The sequence below is a fragment of the Saccopteryx leptura genome, chromosome 4 (assembly GCF_036850995.1).
Source record: "Saccopteryx leptura isolate mSacLep1 chromosome 4, mSacLep1_pri_phased_curated, whole genome shotgun sequence".
In the NCBI taxonomy this organism is placed as follows: Eukaryota; Metazoa; Chordata; class Mammalia; order Chiroptera; family Emballonuridae; genus Saccopteryx; species Saccopteryx leptura.
The window spans coordinates 128,344,928-128,372,463 of NC_089506.1; the positions used below are offsets into that span (position 1 = coordinate 128,344,928).

The 27,536-nt window shown below is 41.6% G+C and overlaps 1 protein-coding gene across 2 annotated transcripts in view; it reads left to right on the forward strand.

Annotated features, from left to right (window-relative positions):
- The window catches only part of SERINC5 (serine incorporator 5), a 176,928-nt gene extending 149,611 nt beyond the window's left edge, over positions 1-27,317 (forward strand). For both annotated transcript variants that reach the window (XM_066381682.1, XM_066381683.1), the window contains 6 exons: positions 173-268; positions 4,322-4,448; positions 12,682-12,748; positions 22,034-22,073; positions 23,627-23,771; positions 27,020-27,317. In XM_066381682.1, the coding sequence (XP_066237779.1) occupies positions 173-268; positions 4,322-4,448; positions 12,682-12,748; positions 22,034-22,073; positions 23,627-23,771; positions 27,020-27,167 (623 nt within the window). In that variant the 3' untranslated portion in view covers positions 27,168-27,317. The remainder of the gene's footprint in view (positions 1-172; positions 269-4,321; positions 4,449-12,681; positions 12,749-22,033; positions 22,074-23,626; positions 23,772-27,019) is intronic.
- Positions 27,318-27,536: the final 219 nt, after the last annotated feature.

Genomic DNA, 27,536 nt, shown 5'->3' on the forward strand with positions numbered 1-27,536 from the left:
TTTAGGGTTATCTGAAAAACTCATTTTATACCTCTTTCCCCCTTTACAGGTGGGGGTCCAAGTGTAAGGAATATCATTTGGAGGGTGGGGAGACCTATTTTTTTAAGCACATACTTTATTATTGTTGAAATTTAAAACACTGTCTTAAATTCCATCTCTCGTCATTTTCCAGGACAGCCACACTCCGGGTTACTGCAATCGGGTCTCATAAGCTGCTATGTCACGTACCTCACTTTCTCAGCTCTGTCCAGCAAGCCTGTAGAAGTAGGTAAGCTGCCCTTATGGCACATGCGTTTGTGGTATGAATATTTTTATTTGTGGGGGAAGAATGTCTCCGTGAGCAATGTCAGGGATGCAATGTCAGGCTGGCCTGTGTTCCTTCAGCCGTGGTGTTGAAGGCTGCGTTGGAGGTGGGGGTGCTGGTAGTTGAACCCAGGGCCTCATATATGCCGAGCACACGCTCTTCCACTGAGCTACACTCCCTCACTTGAAATAAATCAAAATAGAGAAATGATTTAGACTTTTTCATTAAAAAAAGTCCTTAGGGTGGGATATGAACATGGAAGTTGTTTCTTCTCGTCTGCTGCCTATGTGGGAAAGACATGAACAAAGGCGCACTGTTGAGTTTGCTGTTAGGCCTAATCTGATTTTCCTGCTGTTTTCAGGAACATTTTTATTTATTTTTAGTTGGGTATTAATTTACTTTTCTTCAGGTGGTCATTTCTCTGACTTAGAGAGAGTGGGAAAAACATGGGCATGGGAAGCAAGAGACAGGAAGAGATTTGAGCCCAGCTGCACCCTTTTCTGGCTAAGTGACCTTGAGTCACTTGTCTTAATATCGGTTATTTATAGAGACAACAGAACATGCAGGAGCTCTAGTGTTGAACTGCCTGGGCAGCCTGGGTCTGCAGCTTCAGTAACTTGTACAAAGTTACTTGCCTTTCTCTGCCTGGACACCTTGCCTTTAAAATAAAGATTTTAATTCTTAATTTAACAAAATAGTAAAATAAGATTACTATTTTATAAGGTGGTTTTTAAGAATTCACAGTTCTTTGAATATAGTAAGTGCTATATATAAGGGGTGAGCTATTATTATTATTTTTTTCAAAGTATTCATGCCTTTCACATCCCACAGATTCTCAAACTGCCCAGATGTTTTCCCACCTAGTTGAGAACAATGTTTTTTGGGGGTGTTTTTTTTTTTGTTTTACAGAGACAGAGAGAGTGATAGATAGGGACAGACAGACAGGAATGGAGAGAGATGAGAAGCATCAATCATCAGTTTTTCGTTAGGACACCTTAGTTGTTCACTGATTGCTTTCTCATATGTGCCTTGACCGGGGGCCTTCAGTAGACCAAGTAACTAACCCCTTGCTAGAGCCAGCGACCTTGGGTCCACGCTGGTGAGCTTTTTGCTCAAGCCAGATGAGCCCGCGCTCAAGCTGGCGACCTCAGGGTCTTGAACCTGGGTTTTCCGCATCCCAGTCCAACGCTCTATCCACTGAGCCACCGCCTGGTCAGGCGTGAGCTATTATTATTGTAGAGTAGTTGCAATGATTATTTGAGCCTTATACCAGCACTATTACATTATGATGTGCTATTACATGAGCCCCTGAGCATGGCAATAAAAGACCAAATTTTTTTTCCTTTTTTTTTTTTTCTTTTTTTACAGAGACAGAGAGAGTCAGAGAGAGGGATAGACAGGGACAGACAGACAGTAGTGGAGAGATGAGAAGCATCAATAATTAGTTTTTCATTGCAATACCTTAATTGTTCATTGATTGCCCTCTCATACGTGCCTTGACCACAGGCCTTTAGCAGACCGAGTAAACCCTTGCTCGAGCCAGCAACCTTGGGCTCAAGCTGGTGAGATTTTGCTCAAACCAGATGAGCCCTTGCTCAAGCTGGCGACCTCAGGGTCTCGAACCTGGGTCCTCCGCATCCCAGTCCAACACTCTATCTACTGTGCCACCACCCGGTCAGGCTCCTTTTTTTTTTTTTTTTTCAGAGACAGAGAGAGAGCTAAATAGGGATACACAGACAGGAACAGAGAGAGATGAGAAGCATCAATCATCAGTTTTTTGTTGCGACACCTTAGTTGTTCATTGATTGCTTTCTCATGTGACTTGACCGTGGGCCTTCAGCAGACTGAGTAACCCCTTGCTCAAGCCAGCGACCTTGGGTCCAAGCTGGTGAGCTTTTTTTTTTTTTTTTTTTTTTTTTTTTTTTTTTTCTCAAACCAGATGAGCCCATGCTCAAGCTGACAGCCTCAGGGTCTTGAACCTGGGTTTTCCGCATCCCAGTCTGATGCTCTATCCACTGCGCCACTGCCTGGTCAGGCTTCTTTTTTTTTTTTTAATTAAAAAATATACTGCCTGGGCTGCATTGCTCACTTGGTTAGAGCATTGTCCCGAAGTGCAGAGGTTGCTGGTTAAATCCTTGGTCAGGACACATACAGGGACAGATGTTCTTGTCTCTCTCTCACTCTCTTCTTTTCTCTCTGTAAAATCAATAAAATAAACATTCTAAATAAAATTTTTTCCCATTGATTTGAGAGAGAGAGAGAGGAAGGGAGATGGGAGAAGGGAGAAAGAGAGAGAAGCATCAACTTATTGTTCCACTTAGTTGTTTCCATTTAGTTGTGCACTCGCTGGTTGCTTCTTACATGAGCTCTGACTGGGGATTGAACCCATGACCTCAGCATGCTGGAACAACACTCTATCCACTGAGCCAGCTGGCCAGGGCCAAATTTTCTTATTTTGATTTCCAAACTTATTATAATCTTGATCACTTTTGTGATATATAAATATATATACAGCCTGACCTGTGGTGGCACAGTGGATAGAGCATTGACCTGGAACACTGAGGCTGCTGATTCGAAACCCTGGACTTGCCTGGTCAAGGCACATATGGTTGATGCTTCCTGCTCCTTCCCCCCTTCTCTCTCTTTCTCTCTCTCTCTAAAATGAATAAATAAAATCTTTTTTTTAAGTATATATAAATGTGTGTATGCTTGGGTACATTTGATCTGATAAAAATCAAGTTAAATAAATTGACTCTCTTGTCTCAAGAAATTGAAGTTGTTTTCCTTTTTTTAATTTTAGGAAGCGAAGGCAAAGATAATTTGAAAGGTTTAGCATATGCAAGTGCTATGTATAGGTCTTGTTTTCCTAGCTCTTTATAGTGCAAAGTGATATAATTGTAGGTCTTATAAAATATAGTCTGTCCTGGGTGTAATTTTATTTTTAAAGCTTTATCTTGACTCTTAAATTTATTTAAATCTAGTCTCTTTAAGGCTTTATAACAATGTATTAATCTCTGGCTTTAACTTTATGAGGGTTTAGATTGACAGTCGTTTTCTTTTTAATGGCAAGTATCACTTAAAAACACCACAAAAGAAAAAGCTCTGATTTTTAATTTCAGGTGGTACTACTTAAAGAGCAGAGTTCACATTTGGTCAGTTTTTTAAAATACATTTTTCACTGTCCTGAGAATAAAGAGTTCTTTAACCACAGCATGCACAGTTAGGTTTATTGTTTCAAGGGCAAGTACGTACTAGTAATAATTTAGTCCAACTTCAAACACTTAAAATGTGCATGTTTGTGAAATGGTTTCTGTCCCTTAGTCTCTTATTTTGGGGCATAGTTGGCAATCAGACCTAGCTTGGGTGTTCAAAATTAAAGACTCTGTGTCAGACAAAAAATAAACTATCACTGATGCTAATACTACAAAAATCTTTGTTATATAGCTTCTCCAAATATTTAAAAAATCCAGACCACCTCCATAGGTTCCCAGGTTATATAGCCTGAAAGATGTCATGACCATCCTATTACCAGCAGTACAATAACTTCTCCTCTGGGTGGAGGTTGTCTGCAGATGGGTGTTGTACCACTGGGACATGGTCAGCGGTTGCATACCCTCATCACACCTCCAGACAGGATGGACACAGGGAGAGCACTCAGTTATCTGCACATGATCTCTGTTCAGAGGCTGCGGAAGCAACTGAGTCAAGTTTACTTGTTACATTTGAATAGTAACAAGGAGCAAGACTGTTACAAGGTCCTGAAACTGAAGAACCCTGTAGCACTGAGCTGGAATCTGAGGGTCTTGTTCTCAGAGGGTGCTGAGGTGGGAGAGGGGTGCTTTCAAATAGCAATAGTCTAACAGTCTATCTAGTCTGAGTCCAGTCGGACTATAGAGTCGATGTTCACAGTGATGTCTTCACTCTTCTCAACTACCTGCATTTTCCCAAAATGAATGAGTCTTAAGTACAACAAGTTTTTCTAATTTAACTGTGGTTACTTTGTTTTTTCTTTACAAGTTCTGGATGAACGTGGGAAGAACGTTACGATCTGTGTGCCTGACTTTGGTCAGGACCTGTACAGAGACAAAAACTTGGTTACAGGACTGGGTACCACTCTCTTGTTTGCTTGCATCTTATATTCATGGTAAGTTTTAGGAGTTACCTGAGGCCATCTTTGTAAACTTTAAATGTACAGGAGAAGAATTTAAATGAGTTTTAGCAGTCACAAGGCAGCAAAACAAATACGTTCTGAGGAAGAAGGAAAATAGAAATAATAGGTGTTTGGACTTCATTTGCCTTGCTTGTATTTATATGGGGTAAGTGAAGTAAGTATGTGGTATGTTGCAGCCCTTTAAGAGTTGAATATTACTTGCTCAAGCATTATTGGAGGGCAAGGGAACACAAAGTGAGGAAGAGATTGTATGTGCCCGACTGGGAAACATTCTAATCCAGGGAAATACCATTCGTTCTTCTCTTGATGCACAGTACAAAGTGCTACATACAGGGTCATTTCATTCCATGCATGGTCCAGGAAAGACAGGAAACATCTCTCTTTTTTTTAATGCTAAAACCTACAATGCTGTTAAGGAAGCCAGACAGCTCTCCAAAAGTGGGTGTGACATATAAGCAGGCTGTCTTTCAGATGCTTATGGGGAGTTTATTCCACATTTGAAATGTTTGAAAGATTGCCAGAGGGAGAAAAGTAAAGGATCGAAATAGTTCAGATAGATATTTCACTGATGATTAAGTTTTCCCATTGACAATAACCTTTTCATGTTTTGGTTTTACTTCTCTGTTTTATGTGTCATGTTTCTTTTTTTTTCCTTAATTTAGACATTAAATTTAATGGGGTGATATTGATCAATAAGAATACATAGGTTTCAGGGGAACATCTCTATAGCATTTGAACTATTGATTGCGTTGTGTGCCCATCACCCAAAGTCAAATCATTTTCCATCACTGTATACTATTTGTCCCTCTTTACTCCCCCTGTTATGCTTCAGTGGATCAAAATTTCAGCGTGGCCCCGGGCACATTCTAATCTTCCTTTGGCTGAAATGAAACAATGCTGATAGTGATACCTTGTATAAATAAACTGTGTTTCCGAGCAAGCTGGCATTTTCTCTTGTATCCTCTAATACCCCTAATGCTAGAAAGAGACCTTGTCCTTGTCAGAGTCAGGCATCCGGCCGTAAATGCCTGCTTGCATTGCAGGTCTTTGTTACAGGGAAGGATGTATGACATTGATGCTCACTCTGCCTTTGACATTGTGACACATTCTCCTTGTTGCACCAAAAGGGACATGGTGTTAATATACACAGACCCAGGGAAAAGCTCGAAGATTGAAGATCTACCTCTGTAAGTGGAGGACAGGGAAAGACTAGAGAAAGAGGCTGGCCACTCCAGTGAAATAACGGAGTTTGAGTTTATTATGGGAAATTTACATACAAGGCATGTCTTAGTCATAAGATGAAATGGATCCCTGTATTCTTGGCAGGTGTCAAAGAGTTATATAGGGTAAAGGGAAGATAGTGTGTGAATGCTACCAGGTACAGAAATCACTTTACGTGCTTGACCAGGTCAGAACAACAACCTGTTTCCAGGAACCAGAACATAGCAGGAGTCAAGGGAGGGCTGCTGATTTATGTCAGAATGAGCACTAATTATATTCAGAAGGTCTCTAAAGGGGCCTGGCCAGGATCTAGCTTTCAGAACAGATAGTGACCTCCATACATGCTGGCTTTGGCCTTTGATTTTTATTGATTCTGCAGTTGTTCACTGAGTACCTACTATATAAAAAGAAATGGATTGGATTTGGGCTCCAGTCAATGAATGTTTTCAGGAAAAACCATAAAGCCACCAAGTTTTGAATCCTGATTCTCAGCTCTTTATTTTTTGGGCAGGTTTTCCTTCCTGAGTCTGTTATTGCTGGGCTTCAGGGGAGAGTAGCAGCGGTGTGGCAAATTTCAGTTGTCACTCAGTTTTTTTCTGAAGTGACATGTAAAAAATATTGGTAAGTCAAGTGAGGATAAAGTAGGTTACTAAGCTATAAGTGCGGAGTATTCCATTTTAAAAATAAAATATAGTTGTGTTTACATACGCAGAAAAAAATCCTGGAAGGAAATAGGTCAAGCTTGTATAATGGTGATTTGTTTTTTTTTTCTTATTCTTCTGTTTTATTTATTTATTCATTTATCTATTTACTTATTTTTATTGATTGCTTTTTAGAGAGACCGGGGGGGGGGGGGCCGAGAAGCATTTATTTTGTTGTTCCATTCTGTAGTTCCACTTCATTGTGCACTCATTGAGTGTGCCTGTGTGTGCCCTAACTAGTGTTGAACCTGCAACCTTGGCATTTGGGGTTGACGTTCTAACCGACTGAGCTAATTAGCCAGGGTTTTCTGTTTTCTTTAAAAAAATTTTTTACAGTGTGCTAGCAATTTTTTTATTATCAGAAAAAAACTTTAAAATATTTCAAAGCATAAAATCATGTTTTTTGTGAGTTGCTAAATACCTAAAAAGATGTTTGTCCCTCAGATAAAACAGGGCTTGGATTTGCTTTAAACCTACCAATGGAAAGATGGCAAAAATTCTATTAAGTGCTGATAGAATTGCCACAAATAGTATTATTATGCAGCTTGGAATTTATACACTACCAGATTTTCACCACAACCTTGATGAGTGATAATAAACAAAATGTCACCTCTTCCAGACCACAGAGGTGCTGTCATGGAGTTGGTATGGTCTAGTGATAGTCCCCAAAAGATGATGGTTTTCAAAGCTGACAGCTGCTACTTTAAATCTATCTAAATGCCAGTAGCAAACGTTATCAAATGCTAGTGATTAAACTGCAAAACCATAGTGCCTGATGGAAGAAGAGGTGGAAGACAGCAGGCACACACCAAGTGGAGAAGCAGAGTAAGCAGGTAGTGCCTGGGGGTGTTTGTGTAATGCGTGTAACACACTGTGTGAAGCAGCACCCGGCAGGAGCGGGGGAGGAGGCGGGGTGGAGCTGGTGGTTAATATCTGCTGTAATTGTCCACTGCAGCCCTGGGAAGAGTCAGCTCAGGCCTCATAGGGCCTTGAGAAAGGAAATTCTGCCAGGAGTGGGAGGCAGCCCAATCCAGTGGTTCTCAAATCTTGGCTTCCAGAGTTTATGCTTTCCTCCCAGACTTGGAGGAATGGAAGTTTGGAAGATACTACAAAATGAGGCTGAGTGGAAACTGTCATTTGAATGCGATTGTAGGAATTTCTAGAATTCTTGATAGAAATTGTAAGAAGCTGAAAGACTGGGTAGTGTGTACATTAAAGGAAGAAGAAATCACTCATTTTTAATCCAACTCTGAGATTGCTGGGGGCGACATTCTGTAAGGTCATGGAAGCTCGCTGTGCCATCTTCTCACACATGAATAAGAGTCCCCCCGACACGTTTCCGCTCACACACACATCACTTTCCCCAGTTTCTGGTTTTCTGTTCCAAATTCTGCTTCTGACACACTCACTCTGAGTGTGTCTGTTTTACTCTTTCGTTGCCTCAGCTCGGAAGAGAGGCTCAGCCAGAACTTACTCCCTGGCTTTCTGATGAAAGCCACCCTTTCCGCCTTCTGCTATTCCGAGGCATTGTTGTGGTGAAGAGGTGTCACAGCTTGGACCCCACGCAGGAGCTCCCCAGTGACTCATTCTATAGGCCGGTTGCCCCACACCCTCCTAGGCCTGGATCCTTGTTGTGACAGACCCTTGCTTCCCCCGGCTATTCCTTAATTGCCTCCTTGATCTCTGGATTTTGAAATTATTTTTCTGCTGGTTCCTAATTCAAGCTTGCAGACTGGAAAGGATCCTGGACTCAATCAAGTTTAGTCCCCTCATTGTAAACTGAGGCGTGGAGCCTGTTCCCACAGCTCTCCACCTGGATTTAGAACACCTTTCCTTGAGTCTCCTTCGCTGGGGTATTTGGAGAGACAGGTCAACTTTCCCCCCCTGGGTTGGCTTGGAATAAGGTTCTCACTGAGGTTGAAAGGTAAGCTAGATGACTCACATAATTATATTTTTAGGAGGCATTTGTGAAACATTCCCTATCTACTTCAAATTCCTAAACAGATTAAATAAATAATTATATTTTTTCTTAAGTGTAAACTAAAACTGAATACAAAATTGAAAAGCTAAGAATCTTTTAAATGTCAAATTTGTTAAGTCAAAACGGGACATTCACAGCCATGTGGCATACATGTAAAATTAGGTCCACGGTTGGTGAGTTGGCATTAGGGAGAGATTGGCTTAAAAAGAGAAAAGTTAGTACACCGAGGAGTGGTATTTATTCTCGTGGTGTGTTCTGGGCCTGATGCTCTGGTTTAAGAAAAACAGAGGGAGGGGTGGTAAATCTTTATTTGGGAATCCTGCCACTTTCCAACCTACCAGCTAGAAATTTTCATGTCTCTGTATCAGGGGCATGTTGAGGCCTGCCCCAAGTTCATATAGGACTCTGGTCTTTGGCAGCTGTGAGTCACCAATTAATTATATAGTACAGCGAGAACATAATTGAACTTCATCACACAAGGGAATAGTCATGGGATTTCTCAGAGGCCTGCCCTGTGAGTTTGTCAGGCAAGTAGAATCTATGGTCTCCGATAGCAAAGTCTGGACATTATTTGAGAGGTTTTCTGTAACGTGGGGGTGTTAGGAATCACTAGGTCGATATGAAAGAGGCTCAGGGCATGGCAGTGGTTCCTGGGCAGAAGTAGAGGGAGGTGTCTTACTGTCCATTGCTGGCTTTTTGTGACCGGGGACCAGATACATTGACCACGCTACAGTATATTGGACATTCTCTGTATGGTGAAGCATTGTCTCAATCAAATACTGTTACTCTCCTTTACACCTCTTCACCTCCCAAGTCCTAGTTAACATCATATCATACCTTAGGCCTAAGAGACAAGAGGTCATGGATAATCTGGAAATTCTTTTAAAACACCTTGTTTTGAACTGACCAAACACATGGGTCAGTAATAGGCAGAATGCAGACAGTAAGAATTTCCTATGCTATTTAAGATCTTGTAAAAAACATTATGTTTCTTTCAGGGAGATACTTCCATGCAGATATTCCAGTACTTTCAGCCTTTTGTATAGTGCATTTTCACCAATGAAATAAAAGTTGGTTTTGCATCTCATTGGCATAAATTAACTTTCTTCAACTTGTTGTTTTCTGATGTTCTTGTTTAATAAAAAAAATCAAATGCTTTTTTTATCACTTCATATTCATTTTGGAATATCCCCTAATTTTTGTGAGCCATATTTTTTAAAGGGTTTATTTATTGATTTTAGAGAGAAGAGAGAGAGAGAAAGAAAGGCAAGGGGGAGGAGTGAGAAGCATCAATTCTTGTTTCTCATATGTGCCTTGACCAGGCAAGCCTAGGGTTTCGAACAAGAAACCTCAGCATTGCAGGTCGACGCCTCATCCATTGTGCCACCACAGGTCAGGCAAAGAACCCCATATTTTCGGCCCTGGCCGGTTGGCTCAGTGGTAGAGCGTCGGCCTGGCGGGCAGAAGTCCCGGGTTCAATTCCCGGCCAGGGCACACAGGAGAAGCGTCCATCTGCTTCTCCACCCCTCCCCCTCTCCTTCCTCGCTGTCTCTCTCTTCCCCTCCCGCAGCCGAGGCTCCATTGGAGCAAAGATGGCCCGGACGCTGGGGATGGCTCCATGGCCTCTGCCTCAGGCGCTAGACTGGCTCTGGTTGCAACAGAGTGATGCCCCAGATGGGCAGAGCATCGCCCCCTGGTGGGCGCGCCAGGTGGCTCCCGGTCGGGCGCATGCAGGAGTCTGTCTGACTGCCTCCCCGTTTCCAATTACCATAACCAATGAATGCATAAATAAATGGAACAACAAGTCAATGTCTCTCTTCCTTCCTCTCTCTCTCTAAAATAAATAAATAAAAACAAAAATTTTTTTAAAATAATTAAAAAAAAACAAGCCCATATTTTCTTGAAAATTCCAAGAAGAGAGTTTTTCTGGGAAAGGCCACAGCTGAATAAAGACCTTATTTTACAGTAACATCTCCTTGTAGAAGTCACACATCACTAATGAACCAAATATAGGCGTTTTTAGAAGTAAGGATAAAGCTTTCTCGTTTAATGCTCTCTGATGGTAAAAGAGAAGCCACAAAAGTGCCAGAATCAAAAGCTTTGTTTTTCTGAAATCATTCCGTTGCAGAGAATTTTAAGTACAAATATCATCATTTAGATGAAAATCCCAGATAATGATCTCTTTCTAAAATGGAAATTTATATTTCCCCCCATGGAAACACTATACTGTATTAAAATCAGAATTCATAGGCACAATATATAGCACACTGTGTGTGTGTGTGTGTGTGTGTGTGTGTGTGTGTGTGTGTGTGTGTGTGTGTGTGTAACAGAGACAGAGAGGGACAGACAGAGGAAAGGAGAGAGAAGAAAAGCATCAATTCTTTGCGGTTCCTTAGTTGTTCATTGATTGCTTTCTCATAAGTGCCTGTAGGGGTGGGGGGCTACAGCAGAGCTGAGTAACCCCTTGCTCAAGCCAATGACCTTGGGCTCAAGCTGGTGAGCCTTTCTCAAACCAGATGAGCCCTCACTCAAGCTGGTGACCTCGGAGTCTCAAACCTGGGTCCTCCGAGTCCCAGCCCGATGCTCTATCCATTGCGCCACCACCTGGTCAGGCTATAGCACACTCTTAAATATAGCAAGGTGTTTGTTTTTTGGGTGCACAGCCATTGGGGTGTTTCTGACTTTCCTCTGACAAGGCTCAGGATCAGAAAGTAGGACTAGAGTGGGCTTTGATTAGCACCTGTCTGTTCAAAGCAGAAATGCAAGTGATGCTATTGGACTTGAGTGGACCACAAGAGGAGCAATGCGCTTTAATCCCAGAGGACCTTTTTAGGACTAAGCCTTTTTTTTTTTGTTTATTTGCATCTCGTTGATCTCTTCTCTCTGGAAAGAGAGTGAGAATGAGCAGAGAAAGCAGTGTTGCCTTATGTGGTTTATTTGGTTGAAAAGAGCCCGTTAATCCCTGCCTCTCCACTGGCCAACCCCCCTCTCCCCCACTCCATCCCTCTATAACCTCCACACTCCTGCCCTGCACCTGCCTGCAGGCTAGCATGAAGCTGCATGAGGGCAGGGATTGTCTTTTTCACTGAGTCCTCAGTGCTTATAATAGGGCCTGACACATGGCAGGCCTTCAGTAAATACTTGCTAAATGATTTCATGCAGTTAGATGGAACCCTAAGTATTGCATATATTTCTATTTCCTTAAAAATGTTCTTCCTTTTCCCCCAGGAATAATTATAAATGCCTTTTGTTTTACCCCTGTAAGTCCAATTTTACAACATTTTACCTCTCAAGGTATGAGGAAAGTGGCAGGAAGAATTTTTATTTTAATCACACTTGTCTCTACTTTATACTGAATATCTAAACAGAAACCCTGCCCTGCTTTAGGCTGATTGTCACAGTAAGTAACTGTGACCTTTGCTTTTCATGCCCTGCTTTTTATTGCCATCTCTGAGTTCTTTCATTGCCTTTGATCCCTTCAAAGTGAGACTAGTCAAAGGGAGGGGAACAATAAGAGTGAAATCAGAAAATAATTTTGATGTTTAAGGGAGGAGAGGCAAAAACCAAGAGTGAAAACCCAGTTAACAGGACCAAAAAATAACCTTATTTCTTTTTTGTTTTATTTTTGACAGAGACAGAGAATCAGAGAGAGGGACAGATAGGGACAGACAGACAGGAACGGAGAGAGATGAGAAGTATCAGTTCTTTGTTGCAGCTCCTTAGTTGTTCATTGATTGATTTCTCATATGTGCCTTGACCAGGTTGGGGGTGGGAGGCTCCAGGAGAGCCTGTGACCCCTTGCTCAAGCCAGTGACCCTGCACTCAAGCTAGTGAGCCCATGCTTTACAAACTTCTCTTTGCATAAAGTGATCTAATTCATGTAAATTCATAAAACAATTGATTTGTGTAAAAAGACATCCACTATAGAATGTCAGCCAGTTTCAGAATAAAGTGGATTTTTTTTTTTATTCAGAGAGAGGAGAGGGAGGCACAGACAGACTCCCACATGCACCCCAACCAGGATCCACGTGGCAAGCCCACTAGGGGATGATGCTCTGCCCATCTGGGGCATTGCTCTGTTGCTAAGAAACCGAGTTTTTCTTAGCACCTGAGGTGGAGGCCATGTAGCCATCCTCAGCCCCTGGGACAACTCACTCCATTCAAGCCATGGTTGCGGGAGGGGAAGAGAGAGAGAGAGAAGGGAGAGGGAGAGGGAGAGGGTGGAGAGGCAGGCGGTCACGCCCTTCCTTTGCTGGGACATGACACAGGATAGGCCCTGCTGACCTTTCTGTTTGTTTCCTAGTTTGACATCGACAACAAGATCAAGTTCGGATGCTCTGCAGGGGCGATATGCAGCTCCTGAACTGGAAGTAGGTTCATTTCCTTTCCTTTCCCTGCTTTATCTCAGAAGTCCTATTGTCTAGGAAGGCCTTTTTATGTTTATTTGCATCTTATTTACTTAAATTTATTTATTGATTTTAGAGAGAGAGAGGAAGGGAGGGAGAAACATTGATCTGTTTCTGTGTGTGCCTTGACCGGGGGTCAAACCAGCAACCTTTGCATTTTGGAACAAGTATTACAGTGAAGCTCTAACCAGCCGAGCTCTCCACTCTAACCAACTGAGCTATCTGACCAGGGCTATTTGCATCTTTATTGATCTGTACTCCATGACTACAAGAAAACAAATATCCCATATATACTATAGGATTACAGGGGTCTCAAACTCAACTCAGCATGTGGGCCGCAGAGCAAGATCACAGCCGTTCGGCGAGCCGCACTAGGTCTACAAAAGGCAACTGTTATGCAACACTTTTCAGTGTCACAAAACGACCAGAAACTGTAGTTCATGGATTAGTCTGCGGGCCACAGAAAATTGTTCGGCGGGCCGCGAGTTTGAGACCTCTGGATTAAAATCTTTGGGTTTCCTTCAACAAAATTGGCCTCTTGTGTGGTCTCCTGCTGCCCATCCCCCACCCCCACCCCCAGAGGCCTGGATGGCTTTTTCAGGCTCTTCTTTGTGCTTTTCTTCAGTCATGATGGAACACATGTAGTTTTTCTAACTTGCAATCTGTCCCTCTGTTGATGACCAGTCTGGGCTCCATGAATAGCACTGCTGGGAGGGAAGGAGACGGCATTGCTGTATGCCACATACATCACTGTCTGTACATTAGCTTATTGTAGCACATTTGTTCCAACAGGTGACCATTTTATTGGGTAAAGAATTGTGAACAGTAGTTGTCCAAAAAATCATGGTGTTTGGCAGATGCCAGTCAGTCAGCAGAGTGTCTTATTTTATTACTTGTGCAAAAAGTCTTTTTCTGAGTTCCTCCATGGGATGTCCATCAAGGTCTATAAAGGTCTGACCAGATGGAAGCAGTCAGGAGAAGATTCAGCCCTGACCCTGAGGATGAGCAGTTCCAGTGATAGCTAAGGCATGTGGCACTTGCTATGTTCCAGGGACTGTTCTAGGCACTACATGTCATTTCATTTAATCCTCGTAAAAATCCACTGAGGATTTTATCTCCATTTTGCAAAGTCATTTAAACTTTGGATTTGCCAGCACATAAACCATGCACTCTTGGCTTCAGAGCCTGTGTTCCTCACTGTTGCTTCCTGAGAGCCCAGTGCTGTCTCATGGCCTGGCTGAGCTGGTGACCCTGCCTGGCATCCTGCCCTGGCTGCATCCTAATAGCTTTTCGTGGGTTTCAGTAAGAGCCCTGGTATATCTGATGGGCACTTTCTTCTGCAGCAGCATGCATCTCCAGGGATGGTCTTTCCTACACCTGACCCGGAGAGAGTGAGCCATTATGAAGGGCTGTCAGTCTGCCAGCACCATTCACCAGCTCTTTCAGTCACTTAAGAAAAGAGAACTGTGCTGAGTCTGAATAGGTTAGTGCCTATTATATAGAAGAGAATGGTCTCTAGAAGGCAGGCATTTGTTCTCAGCAATGACTGGGTGACCACCTGCTGAGGTGGTACCTTATGGTTTCAATATCTCTATTGTGCAGAGTTAAGTGCAAAGAACAGCAAGTCTCTAAGCTTTAAGAGAGGATTTTTTCTTCTTCCAAGGAGAAAGTCCCAGTGCTTCCTCTGGGAGTGGAGAGCTTGTGGGGTAGAGGTGTGTTTGCTCTCCTTGCATCACGTTTCATAGGATACACTTCTGAAACAGAGTTCATTTCTTGTACCTTAAGCTCCAAAAGAACGAGGACCCCAGCACACCATACCTTGGGCCCCTGAATGAATTAGTGAGTCTTTGTGTAACTTGATCCAAGATTCTGTTAAGTCCAGCCCCTCTAGTACAAGTTCCCTTGATGTAGGAGGGAAACAAGAATGTGGCCTTGAAGTGTATAAATGGGATGAAGGCTTAAGCTCTCATGTCCTTGACCCTGGCTCTCTATTCTTTGTAGTAAAAATATCAGCAGCAGAAAGTCCTGAGGACCCAACACTTCCCAGTCTGTCTTGGTACATATAGTGTTTCTTACTTGTTTACTAGAGTTCTTCTGCAATCATGTAGTTACTTTTCTTTTCTTTTTTTTAAAGGTTTTTAAAAAATTCATTATTGGGAGAGAGAGAAAGAAAGAGAGAGAGAGAGAGAAGGGGGAGGAGCAGGAAGCATCAACTCCCATATGTGCTTTGACTGGGAAAGCCCAGGGTTTCAAACTGGCGAACTCAACATTCCAGGTTGACGCTCTATCCACTGTGCCACCACAGGCCAGGCATGTAGTTATTTTTCATAACTTGATAAAATTAAGTTTATTATTTTGAGTAGGTTAGACATGGTATGAAATTTGAAAGGTATCAAAGACTTCAGAAAAAAGCATCCCACCTACTCTGGTCCTAGCACCCCTATACCATAGAGTTAGCCAGTCAAGCAGCTCAATTTTTCAGGAAATGAGGCGGGAGGCTCCTGCTCCCATAACCCTTAGCTTTACCATTGCTGATTCTGTAGGCCCCCCCACCTCCTAGATATCACATGCTGCCTGTTGCCTCTTGTGAATCACAGACCTTGGGTTTCCCATCCTGCATTCCTGGCCCAGCTCGATCATTGACCTAGTTGCAACACTTCAGGCCAATTATTTAACCTGCCTGACCTCATTTTTTTTCAACTTCAATAGGATAAAACCCACGCTTCAGGTTGGAGAGGTTTTCCAAAGTAACAAGGAGAACAAAGCACTGGGAGTGAGCACTTGCAGTGGGGTCTTGTCTTGTTCACTTGGTGCTTTAGGTTCCGTTTTCCAGAAGCAGCTGCCAAGGCGGTTTGATATGCAGGAGATTTATTAGGGATCAACACACGTGGAAGGAAGGAAGGAGAGGGGACAGAAGTGGGCAGAGGGTGATGTTGAAGGGTGTGGCAGGCCAGACAACTCTTTGTTGACCCCACGAACAAGTGCTGCAGGGCAAATATGACCCATCAGGGCTGTGTCCCAGGGATCCGTGGCTGCTCCCTCATACCCATGCTGTGAGCATTCATTCCTATAGGTTTCCCAGGAAGGGCTTGCTCTCTGCCAGGTGACTTGCTGCTGGGGCAAAGCCTGGGAGCTGCAGTCTAGAGACTATCTGCTCGCAGCAAGCATAGTAACTTAAGTGTGCACCTTGGAAGGGGATCTGGTGACTCTCCTCCATTGTCCACTGTATTTCCTATGCCCATCACCCAGAGCATCAGGGAAGAACAAATACTCAGTTAAAACCATCTGAAGGGAGCCGGACCTGTGTTGGCACAGTGGCTTAAGCATCGACCTGGAACGCTGAAGTCGCCAGTTCAAAAGCCCGAGCTTGCTGGTCAAGGCACATATGGGAGTTGAAGCTTCTTGTTCTTCTCCCCCTGTTCTTGCTCTTTCTTTTCTGTATCTCTCTCTCTCTCTCTCTCTCTCTCTCTCTCTCTCTCTCTCTCAAAATGAATAAATAAAATCTAAAAAAAATCCTTCTGAAGGAATAAAGTGTGCAGTTCAGGGCCTGGGATATAAGTCAGAAGGGGGAGTGACATCAGAGAAATGGCGCCATGAGGAGTGTGACCGACAAATCTCCCCAAAATTTCAACGAGTTCATCAGCCAGAGACAGAGAGAGATCTATCCTTGGAGTGTCTGGGAGTTCCACACACTGAAGGTGAAGTGCTATTAACAAGACCACCCTCAGATGCCATTACGAAAAAGGAAATAGAATATCATGGATACAAAAGATAGAGAAGTAGCACAGACAGATGTGGAAAAATCTATGGAGAAAAAATTCAATATATTGGAAACCTTGGAGCTAAATGACAGAGAATTTAACATAGAAATCCTAAAAATACTCAGAGATATACAAGAAAACACAGACAGGCAATGTAGAGAGCTCAGAAAACAACTCAATGAACACAAAGAATATATTACCAAGGAAACTGAAACTATAAAAACAAATCAAACAGAGATGAAAACCTTAATTCATGAACTGAAAAATGAGGTAACAAGCTTAGCTAATATAACAGGCCAGATAGAAGGTAGGATTAGTGACATGGAAGACAAGCAACTTCAGACACAACAGAGAGAAGAAGAGACTCAAAAATTTAAAAAAATGAGAAAGCCCTACAGGAATTGTCTGACTCCATCAAAAAGACTAACATAAGAATAATAGGTATATCAGAAGGAGAAAAGAGAGAAAATGGAATGGAGAATATATTCAAACAAATAATAGACGAGAACTTTTCAAGCCTGTGGAAAGAACTAAACCCTCAAATTCAAGAAGCAAACAGAACACCGAGTTTTCTTAACCACAACGAACCTACTCCAAGGCACATAGTAATGAAAATGGCACAAACCAACAACAAAGAAAAAATTCTCAAGGCAGCCAGGGAAAAGAAGAATACAACATATAAAGGAAAGCCTATTAGATTATCATCAGACTTCTCAGCAGAAACTCTACAAGCTAGAAGAGAGTAGACCCCAATATTTAAAGCCCTGAAAGAGAGGAACTTTCAGCCAAGAATACTATACCCATCAAAGTTATCCTTCAAATACGAAGGAGAAATAAAAACATTCACAAATACTGAAAGTTGAGGGAATTTATCATCCGAAAACCCCCACTCCAGGAAATACTAAAGGGGGTTTTCCAACCAGATTCAAAGAACAAAACAAAACAAAACCGCAAGTAAAAGCTCCACCAAGAACACAATAAAACCAAACTTAAACTGTGACAACAAAAGCAAAAAAAAGGGGAGAGGATGGAGATTAACAGTAGCAAAGGACGATGAAGTGCAGAAACACTCATAAGATAGGGTACTACCACGAATATGGTAGGTACCCTTTTCATTACTTAATGGTAACCACCCTTGAAAAACCACCACAGAAACACATGACTTATAAAAGGTAGCAAAAGAGGAAAGAAGTATGGAATACAAACAAACAAATGATAGAGAAACAAAAGAGAAGAATCAAACAAGGTACAAAACTAACAGAAAGCAATTTATAAAATGGCTATAGGGAACGCACAAGTGTCAATAATTACACTAAATGTAAATGGATTAAACTCACCAAAAAAAGACACAGAGTAGCAGAATGGATTAAAAAAGAAAATCCAACTCTATGCTGCCTACAAGAAACACATCTAAGCAACAAGGATAAAAACAAATTCAAAGTGAAAGGCTGGAAAACAATACTCCAAGCAAATAACATCCAAAAAAAAGCAGGTGTAGCAATACTCATATTTAATAATGCTGACTACAAGACAGCAAAAGTACTCAGAGACAAAAATGGTCATTTCATAATGATTAAGGGGACACTGAATCAAGAAGACATAACACTTCTTAATATATGTGCACCAAACCAAGGAGCACCAAAATATATAAGACAGCTACTTATTGACCTAAAAACAAAAACTGACAAAACTACAATCATACTTGGAGACCTCAACACACCGCTGATGGCTCTAGATCATTCATCCAAACAGAAAATCAATAAAGATATATTGGCCTTAAATGAAACACTAGAGCACCTGGATATGATAGATATCTACAGGACATTTCATCCCAAAGCAACAGAGTATACATTTTTCTCTAGTGTACATGGAAGATTCTCAAGAATTGACCATATGTTGGGCCACAAAAATAACATCAGCAAATTCAGAAAAATTGAAATTGTACCAAGCATATTTTCTGATCATAAAGCCTTGAAACTAGAATCCAACTGCAAAAAAGAGGGAAAAAAACCCACAAAAATGTGGAAACTAAAAAACATACTTTTAAAAAATAAATGGGTCAAAGAAGAAATAAGCTCAGAGATCAAAAGATATATACAGACAAATGAAAATGACAATACAACATATCAGAATCTCTGGGATTCAGCAAAAGCAGTAATAAGAGGGAAATTCATATCACTTCAGGCCTATATGAACAAACAAGAGAGAGCCCAAGTGAACCACTTAACTTCACACCTTAAGGAACTAGAAAAAGAAGAACAAAGATAATCCAAAACCAGCTGAAGAAAGGAAATAATAAAAATCAGAGCAGAAATAAATGAAATAGAGAACAGAAAAACTAGAAAAAATTAATAAAACAAGGAGCTGGTTCTTTGAAAAGATCAACAAAATTGACAAACCCTTGGCAAGACTCACCAAGGAAAAAGGAGAAAGGACCCATGTAAACAAAATCCAAAATGAAAGAGGAGAAATCACCACAGACATCATAGATATACAAAGAATTATTGGAGAATACTACGAAAATCTATATGCCACCAAATTCAACAATCTAGAATAAATGGATAAATTCCTAGAACAATACAACCTTCCTAGACTGAGTCATGAAGAAGCTGAAAGCCTAAACAGACCAATTAGCAGGGAGGAAATAGAAAAAACTATTAAAATCCTCCCCCAAAATAAAAGTCCAGGTCCAGACGGTTATACTAGTGAATTCTATCAAACATTCAAAGAAGACTTGGTTCTTATTCTACTCAAAGTCTTCCAAAAAATTGAAGAAGAAGCATTACTTCCAAACACATTTTATGAGGCCAGCATAACCCTCATACCGAAACCTGGCAAGGACGGCACAAAAAAAGAAAATTACAGACCAGTATCTCTAATGAATACAGATGCTAAAATACTAAACAAAATACTGGCAAATCGACTACAACAACATATTAAAAAAATAATACATCATGATCAAGTGGGATTCATCCCAGAATCTCAAGTATGGTTCAACATACGTAAAATGGTTAACGTAATACACCATATCAACAAAACAAAGAACAAAAACCACATGATCTTATCAATAGATGCAGAAAAGGCATTCAATAAAATACAACACAACTTTATGTTTAAGACACTGAACAAAATAGGAATAGAAGGAAAATATCTCAACATGATAAAGGCCATATATGATAAACCATCAGCCAACATCATATTAAATGGCATAAAACTTAAGACTTTCCACCTTAAATCAGGATCAAGACAGGGTTGTCCTCTCTCTCCACTCTTATTTAACGTGGTGCTAGAAGTTCTAGCCAGAGCAATCAGACAAGAGAAAGAAAGAAAAGGCATCCATATCGGAAAAGAAGAAGTAAAGGTATCACTTTTTGCAGATGATATGATCCTATACATCTTTTTGCAGATGATATGATCCTATACATCTAAAACCCCAAAGACTCCACAAAAGGATTACTAGAAACAGTAAACCAATAGAGTAAGGTCTCAGGATACAAAATTAACATACAAAAGTCCATAGGCTTTCTATATGCCAACAATGAAATATTAGAAAACAAACTAAAAAAATAATCCCCTTCACAATTGCAACAAAAAAATAAAATACCTAGGAATAAACATAACAAAAAATGTAAAGGACCTATATAACAAAAACTACAAAGCATTGTTAAAGGAAATCGAAAAAGATACAATAAGATGGAAAAATATTCCTTGTTCTTGGATAGGAAGAATAAATATATTCAAAATGGCCATATTACGCAAAGCAATTTATAAATTTAATGCAATTCCCATCAAAATTCCTATGACATTTTTTAAAGAAATGGAACAAAATATCATCAGATTTATATGGAACTATAAAAAACCCCAAATAGCCAAAGCAATCCTAAGGAAAAAGAATGAAGCTGGGGGCATTACATTACCTGACTTCAAACTATATTATAAGGCCACGACAATCAAAACAGCATGGTATTGGCAGAAAAATAGACACTCAGACCAATGGAACAGAATAGAAAGTCCAGAAATAAAACCACATATATATGGTCAAATAATTTTTGATAAAGGGGCTAACCACACACAATAGAGAAAAGAAAGCCTCTTCAACAAATGGTGCTGGGAAAACTGGAAAGCCACATGCAAAAGAATGAAACTCGACTACAGCTTGTCCCCTTATATGAAAATTAATTCAAAATGGATCAAAGATCTAAACATAAGACCTTAAACAATAAAGTACATAGAAGAAGACATAGGTACTAACTCATGAATCTGAGTTTTAAAGAGCATTTTATGAATTTGACTCCAAAGGCAAGAGAAGTGAAGGCAAAGATAAATGAATGGGACTACATCAGACTAAGAAGTTTTTGCTCAGCAAGAGAAACTGACAACAAAATAGACAGCCAACTAAATGGGAAATGATATTTTCAAACAACAGCTCAGATAAGGGCCTAATATCCAAAATGTACAAAGAATTCATAAAACTCAACAACAAACAAACAAACAATCCAATAAAAAAATGGGAAGAGGACATGAACAGACACTTCTCCCAGGAAGAAATACAAATGCCCAACAGATATATGAAAAGATGCTCATCTTTAGTTATTAGAGAAATGCAAATCCAAACTGCAATGAGATACCACCTCACACCTGTTAAATTGGCTATTATCAACAAGACAGGTAATAGCAAATGTTGGAGAGGCTGTGGAGAAAAAGGAACCCTCATTCACTGTTGGTGGGAATGTAAAGTAGTACATCCATTATGGAAGAAAATATGGTGGTTCCTCAAAAAACTGAAAATAGAACTACCTTATGACCCAGCATTCCCTCTACTGGGTATATACCCCCAAAACTTAGAAACATTGATACGTAAAGATACATGCAGCCCCATGTTCATTGCAGCATTGTTCACAGTGGCCAAGACATGGAAACAACCAAAAAGCCCTTCAATAGAAGACTGGATAAAGAAGATGTGGCACATATACACTATGGAATACTACTCAGCCATAAGAAATGATGACATCGGATCATTTACAACAAAATGGATGGATCTTGATAACATTATACAGAGTGAAATAAGTAAATCAGAAAAAACGAAGATCTACATGATTCCATACATTGGTGGGACATAAAAACGAGACTAAGAGACATGGACAAGAGTGTGGTGGTTACCAGGGGTGGGAGGAAGGGGGAGTGCGGGAGGGGAGGAGGGAGAGGGGGAGGGGGGGGCACAAAGAAAACTAGATAGAAGGTGACGGAGGACAATCTGACTTTGGGTGATGGGTATGCAACATAAATGAATGACAAGATAACCTGGACATGTTTTCTTTTAATATATGTACCCTGATTTATTGATGTCACCCCATTAACATTAATAAAAATTTATGTATAAAAAAAAAAAAGAAGGGGAAGGCTTGGCATGAAGTGGCCTTTGGTGCTTTACGGGTGTGGAGATAGGAAAGCAGAACGCAGGCCTCCTGACTGTCTTTTTCTCTCCTAGGTAGCTCGGTGTTGTTTTTGCTTCAGTCCTTATGGAGAAGGTAAGTAAAGAACTTTCTTCTTCTTCTTTTCTCCTTCTCCTTCTCCTCCTCCTCCTCTTCTTCTTCTTCTTTTTCTTCTCCTCCTTCTTTCTCTTCCTCTTCCTCTTTCTCCTCCTCCTCCTCTTCCTCTTCCTCTTTCTCTTTCTCCTCCACCTCCTCTTCCTTTTCCTCTTTCTCCTCCTCTTCCTCTTCCTCCTCCTCCTCCCTCTTCTTCCTCCTCCTCCTCTCTCTTTCTCCTCCTCTTCCTCCTCCTTCCTCCGCCTCCCTTCCTTTTTCTCCTTTTCTCCTCCTCCTCCTCCTCCTCCTCCTCTTCCTCTTCCTCCTCCTTCCTCCGCCTCCCTTCCTTTTTCTCCCTTCCTCCTCCTCCTCCTCTTCCTCCTCCCTTCCTTCTTTTTCCTTCTGTCTTCTTCCTCTTCCTCCTTCTCCTTTCTTCCGCATCCTCTCCTTCTTCCTCCTCCTTCTTCTTCCTTCTTCCTCTTCTTTCTCCTTTTTCAAGTGAGAGGAGGGGGGAGAGAGAAAGATAGAGAGAGAGAGAGAGACAGTCAGTCTCCTACATGCGCCCTAACTGGAATCCACCCGGCAACCCCCATCTGGGTCCATGCTCACAACAGAGCAATTTTTAGTGCTTGAGGTGGAGGTTCCACAGAGCCATCCTCAGCATCGGGTTGATGTGCTCGAACTAATTGAGCCATGGCTTTAGGAGGGGAAAAGAAACGGGGAGGGGGGGAGAAAGAGAGAGGAAGGAGGGAGAGGGAGTGGTAGGGGTAGAGAAGCAGATGGGCGCTTCTCCTGTGTGCCCTGACTGGGAATCAAACCTGGGACATCCACACGCCAGGCCGATGCTTTACCACTGAGCCAACCGGCCAGGGTTGAGAATTCTCTTTCTCTGTATCTCTGTGGCCTTTCAGACCCACAGCTCTAGTCTGAAGGCAATTGGGGTTCCCGTACAAGTAATAGAATGGTAAGGGGAAACATCTACTCCAAAACCGATCACTGAGTACACGCTTTTTGTATTTTTCCCAAAGGGCTGCGAGGCTTTGCTTGCCAGTGGTTTTCTGCCAGGCAAGAAGCAGTCTAATGTTGTGGCGCATAATTAAGTTATACAGTGAGATTTAGAGAGAAGCAGAAAGTACATTTCTTAAAGGAATGAAAATTTGAAAAATGTCGAGAGCTTCTACGAAACCTTGTTTTGGATCATTTCTTTCACTCAACTTAACTTTCTTCTTAGATTGGAGGGTCCCAGGAACTGAGAACTCCTGATCTACTCTCTCACTTTATTCTGAGCTTATAATAAGTTTTGTTTTTTTAATGGTTCTCTTTCTTCTGCTTTATTAAAATATATAGGATATTAGGTGACTCATCCTGTTCAGTTAGGTTCTGGGGTGGGTCAGGGGTTGTGTGCACAGCACAGATGAAAACTGCCTGAGGATACATGTGGCTTTTGACATCTTTTCTACTGAACAGCCCGTGGGCTGAAATAAGTGTGTCTTCGCTGAGGTGGTCAGTGTGGCTGTGTTCGCTCACGGAGCTTGTGGTGGCTTTGTGGTTCACAGATGCCGAAGAGCAGCAGAACATGAAAGAGGGGCCAGGCGTCATTTACGACGAGAAGAAAAGCACTGTCTACAGCTATTCCTATTTCCACTGTGTGTTCTTTCTGGCTTCTCTCTATGTGATGATGACTGTCACCAACTGGTTCAAGTGAGTGGTCCATTTTCTTAGATTCTGTATCAAAAGGGGCAGTCTGTAAAAAAGCAGTGTAGGTTCTGCTCTTTAAAACGCTGAGGCACAGATCACATCTCCCGGCCTCAGCTGAACTGTTTTTCAAGCCAGGCATACTCACCTTTACAGAAATGGTCCAGGCTCCTAACAGCCCAGTGGCATGCTTTTAACCCTGAGAATTGCCAAGGCTTACTACAAATTTTTCTAAAAAAGGAAGGTCAACTGTATATGAGGAGTGTTGAAAAACATAGTATTAGTGGTGGAGGAAGCTCTTGGAATTCTTAAGTAATCATCTGCTTTTAAAAAATGTTATTAAATTTGTTAGGATAACATTGGTCAATAAGATTATAAGGTGGTTTTTTTTTTATGACAGAGACAGAGAGAAAGGGACAGACAGACAGGAAGGGAGAGAGATGAGAAGCATCAATTTTTCATTGTGGCACCGTAGTAGTTTATTGATTCCTTTCTCATATGTGCCTTGACTGGTGTGGGGGGGCACTATAGCAGAGCAAGTGACCCCTTGTTAAAGCCAGCAACCTTGGGCTTCAAGCCAGTGACCTTTGGGCTCAAGCCAGCGACCTCGGGGTTTCAAACCTGAGTCCTCAGCATCCCAGTCCGACGCTCTATCCACTGTGCCACCACCTGGTCAAGCAATAAGATTATAAGTTTTAAGTGTGCAGTTATATAATACACACATCATCCGTGTATTGCATTGTGTGTTCACTATACCATCTGCTTTATTTTCTTAAGATTTTATTTATTCACTTTTATAGAGAGAGAGATAGTGAGAGAGAGAGAGAGAGAGAGAGAGAGAGAGAGAGGTAAGGGAGGAGCAGGAAGTATCAACTCCCATATGTGCCTTGACTGGGCAAGCCCAGGGTTTTGAATCCGTGACTTCAGTGTTCCAGGTCGATGCTCTATCTACTGCGCCACCACAGGTCAGGCTCATCTGCTTTTAAGAAAGAGAAAGAAAATATCCCTTTTCTACTTTATATTTTGTCTTTTTTTTTTTTTTTATATAATTTTATTTTTTTAATGGGGTGACATCAATAAATCAGGATACATATATTCAAAGATAACAAGTCCAGGTTATCTTGTCGTTCAATTATGTTGCATACCCACCACCCAAAGTCAGATTGTCCTCTGTCACCTTCTATCTTGTTTTCTTTGTGCCCCTCCCCACCCCCTATCCCTCTCCCATTCCCCCCTCCCCCCCTGTAACCACCACACTCTTATAAATGTCTCTTAGTTTCACTATTATTTTGTCTTTTTTTTTTTTTAATTTATATATACTTTCATGACAAAAGTTTAAAATATCTTTACAAAAATACAAATATGGAATTATAAAAAATAACAGTGAGTCCCCTATAACCATTGCTCACAATATATAATGTATTCTTTTATTCCTTTTCTATGCATGTACAGCCTATGGAATTTTTTTATTTTTTTATTTTTTTTATTTTTATTTTTTTCTGAAGCTGGAAACGGGGAGAGACAGTCAGACAGACTCCCGCATGCGCCCGACCGGGATCCACCCGGCACGCCCACCAGGGGCTACGCTCTGCCCACCAGGGGGCGATGCTCTGCCCCTCCAGGGCGTCGCTCTGCCGCGACCAGAGCAACTCTAGCGCCTGGGGCAGAGGCCAAGGAGCCATCCCCAGCGCCCGGGCCATCTTTGCTCCAATGGAGCCTTGGCTGCGGGAGGGGAAGAGAGAGACAGAGAGGAAGGAGGGGGTGGGGGTGGAGAAGCAAATGGGCACTTCTCCTATGTGCCCTGGCCGGGAATCGAACCTGGGTCCCCTGCACGCCAGGCCGACGCTCTACCGCTGAGCCAACCGGCCAGGGCGCCTATGGAATTTTTAAAACATAAATATAATTATATACCACCCCCTGCCTTGAGGCTTTTTGTTTTTGTTTTTGATTAATTTGGCACTATATGTAGACCTGACTTTCCCTGTCAAAACAGAAATTCTTTTTGAATCATAGACATTCTTTTTGGATTATTCTTTGACTGATAAAGGTTTCTGTTGGGTCATAATTTGTTATAAATTAGGTTATACATAGGATAGACATTTAGGCTCATTGTGCTTTCTTTTATTCATTAAATATTTCTTTTATTCAACAAATATTTGAGTGGCTCCTGCATGCCACACTGTTTTAGGCAGCAGGGCTTACATTCTAATGGGGAGAAATGATCCTAACCAGATACAGTGTGTCAGATGGTGGTGAGTACTGGGGAGGAAAATGAAATGAGGAATGAGGGGTAGTACCTTGTGGGGTTGGGAAAGGTGGGGGTGGAGGTTTCAAATGGAATGATGGGGATTCTTCCCAAATATCCTTCTGAGAAAGAAGATAAGGAGGGAGCTTCTAACACTTTGCACTGTTACTTTGAGAAGTCCTGGAAATTTTTGGTTTGAGAAGCATAAGGCTCTAATCAATCTGGCAGATGATAACAGATGTTGTTGAGACTGTGGAGAGATTGGAACTGTCTTGCACTCCTGGTAGGATTGTAAAATGGTGCAGCCTCTTTGGAAAACATTTTGTCAGCTGCTCAAAATGTTAAACATAGAGTTACGATATGACCTGGCAATTCTACTCCTAAGTATATACCCAAGTGAAGAAAAAGCACATTATATCCACACATAAACTTGTACACAGTGTGCAAAGCATCATTGGTAATAGCCAGAATTGGAAACAACACACATTTCCATCAACCAGTGATGAGTAAACAAAATGTGCTCTACCCAGACAATAGAATATTCCTTAGCAATGAAAAGGAATAAAGTATTGATACATGCCACAACATAGATAAACCTTGAAAACATTATGCTGAGTGAAAAAAAGCCAATGCCAATAGGCCACATGATTCCATATGAAAATGAAAATGTCCTGAATAGGCAAATCCATGAAGACCAAAGGCAGATGAGTGAAGGCGGGGTCTGGGAGGAGGGAAGAAATAGGAAGGCAGCTAAGGGGTACAGGGTTTGCTTTGGGGGTGACGAGGATGTTCTGAAATTGGCTGTAGTGATGGTTACACAAGTCTCTGCACATAATAAAAGTCACTGAGTTGTATACTTGAAATAGGTGTGAATTATATCTAAATCCAGTTGTTAGGGAAAAATGAAAGGCTGGAGGGGCAGAAGCTGGGAGACACTTGGTAGAAGAGACCCTCCCCCCCCCCACTGTGCTCTTCCTGCTCTGACCAGATGGCTCTCTTGTTTCCACAGCTATGAAAGTGCCAACATTGAGAACTTCTTCAGCGGGAGCTGGTCCATTTTCTGGGTCAAGATGGCCTCCTGCTGGATGTGCGTGTTGTTATACCTGTGGACACTGGTCGCACCCCTCTGCTGTCCTTCTCGGCAGTTCTACGTGTAAGGATCCGAGCGGCCCCCTTGGCTCAGCAGGCCTGAGGGCTGGAAGTGACCTCCTTTGAACAAGTCTCCCAGGGGTCTGAGCAGTGACTGGCATCTTTTGAAAAGCTGGCATCGCATGGCTGGCTTGTGTGTGTGTGAAAAGGCTTTCAGGGGGAAAAAAAAAGAAGAATTACCCAATTAGCTTTTTAATTCTGAAATTTGAAAAGAAACTACCAAGTTATCCCAAAAGAATTGAAATTTTTAGCTAAGAATTGAAATTTTCAACCAAGTTGATCCTGAGTGATAATATTTTTTGTTGTGTGTATTACCCCTAAAAACTGGGAGGTAGTTAAGCTAGTATTTTTCTTCTGCATGTTTTTACCAAAACATA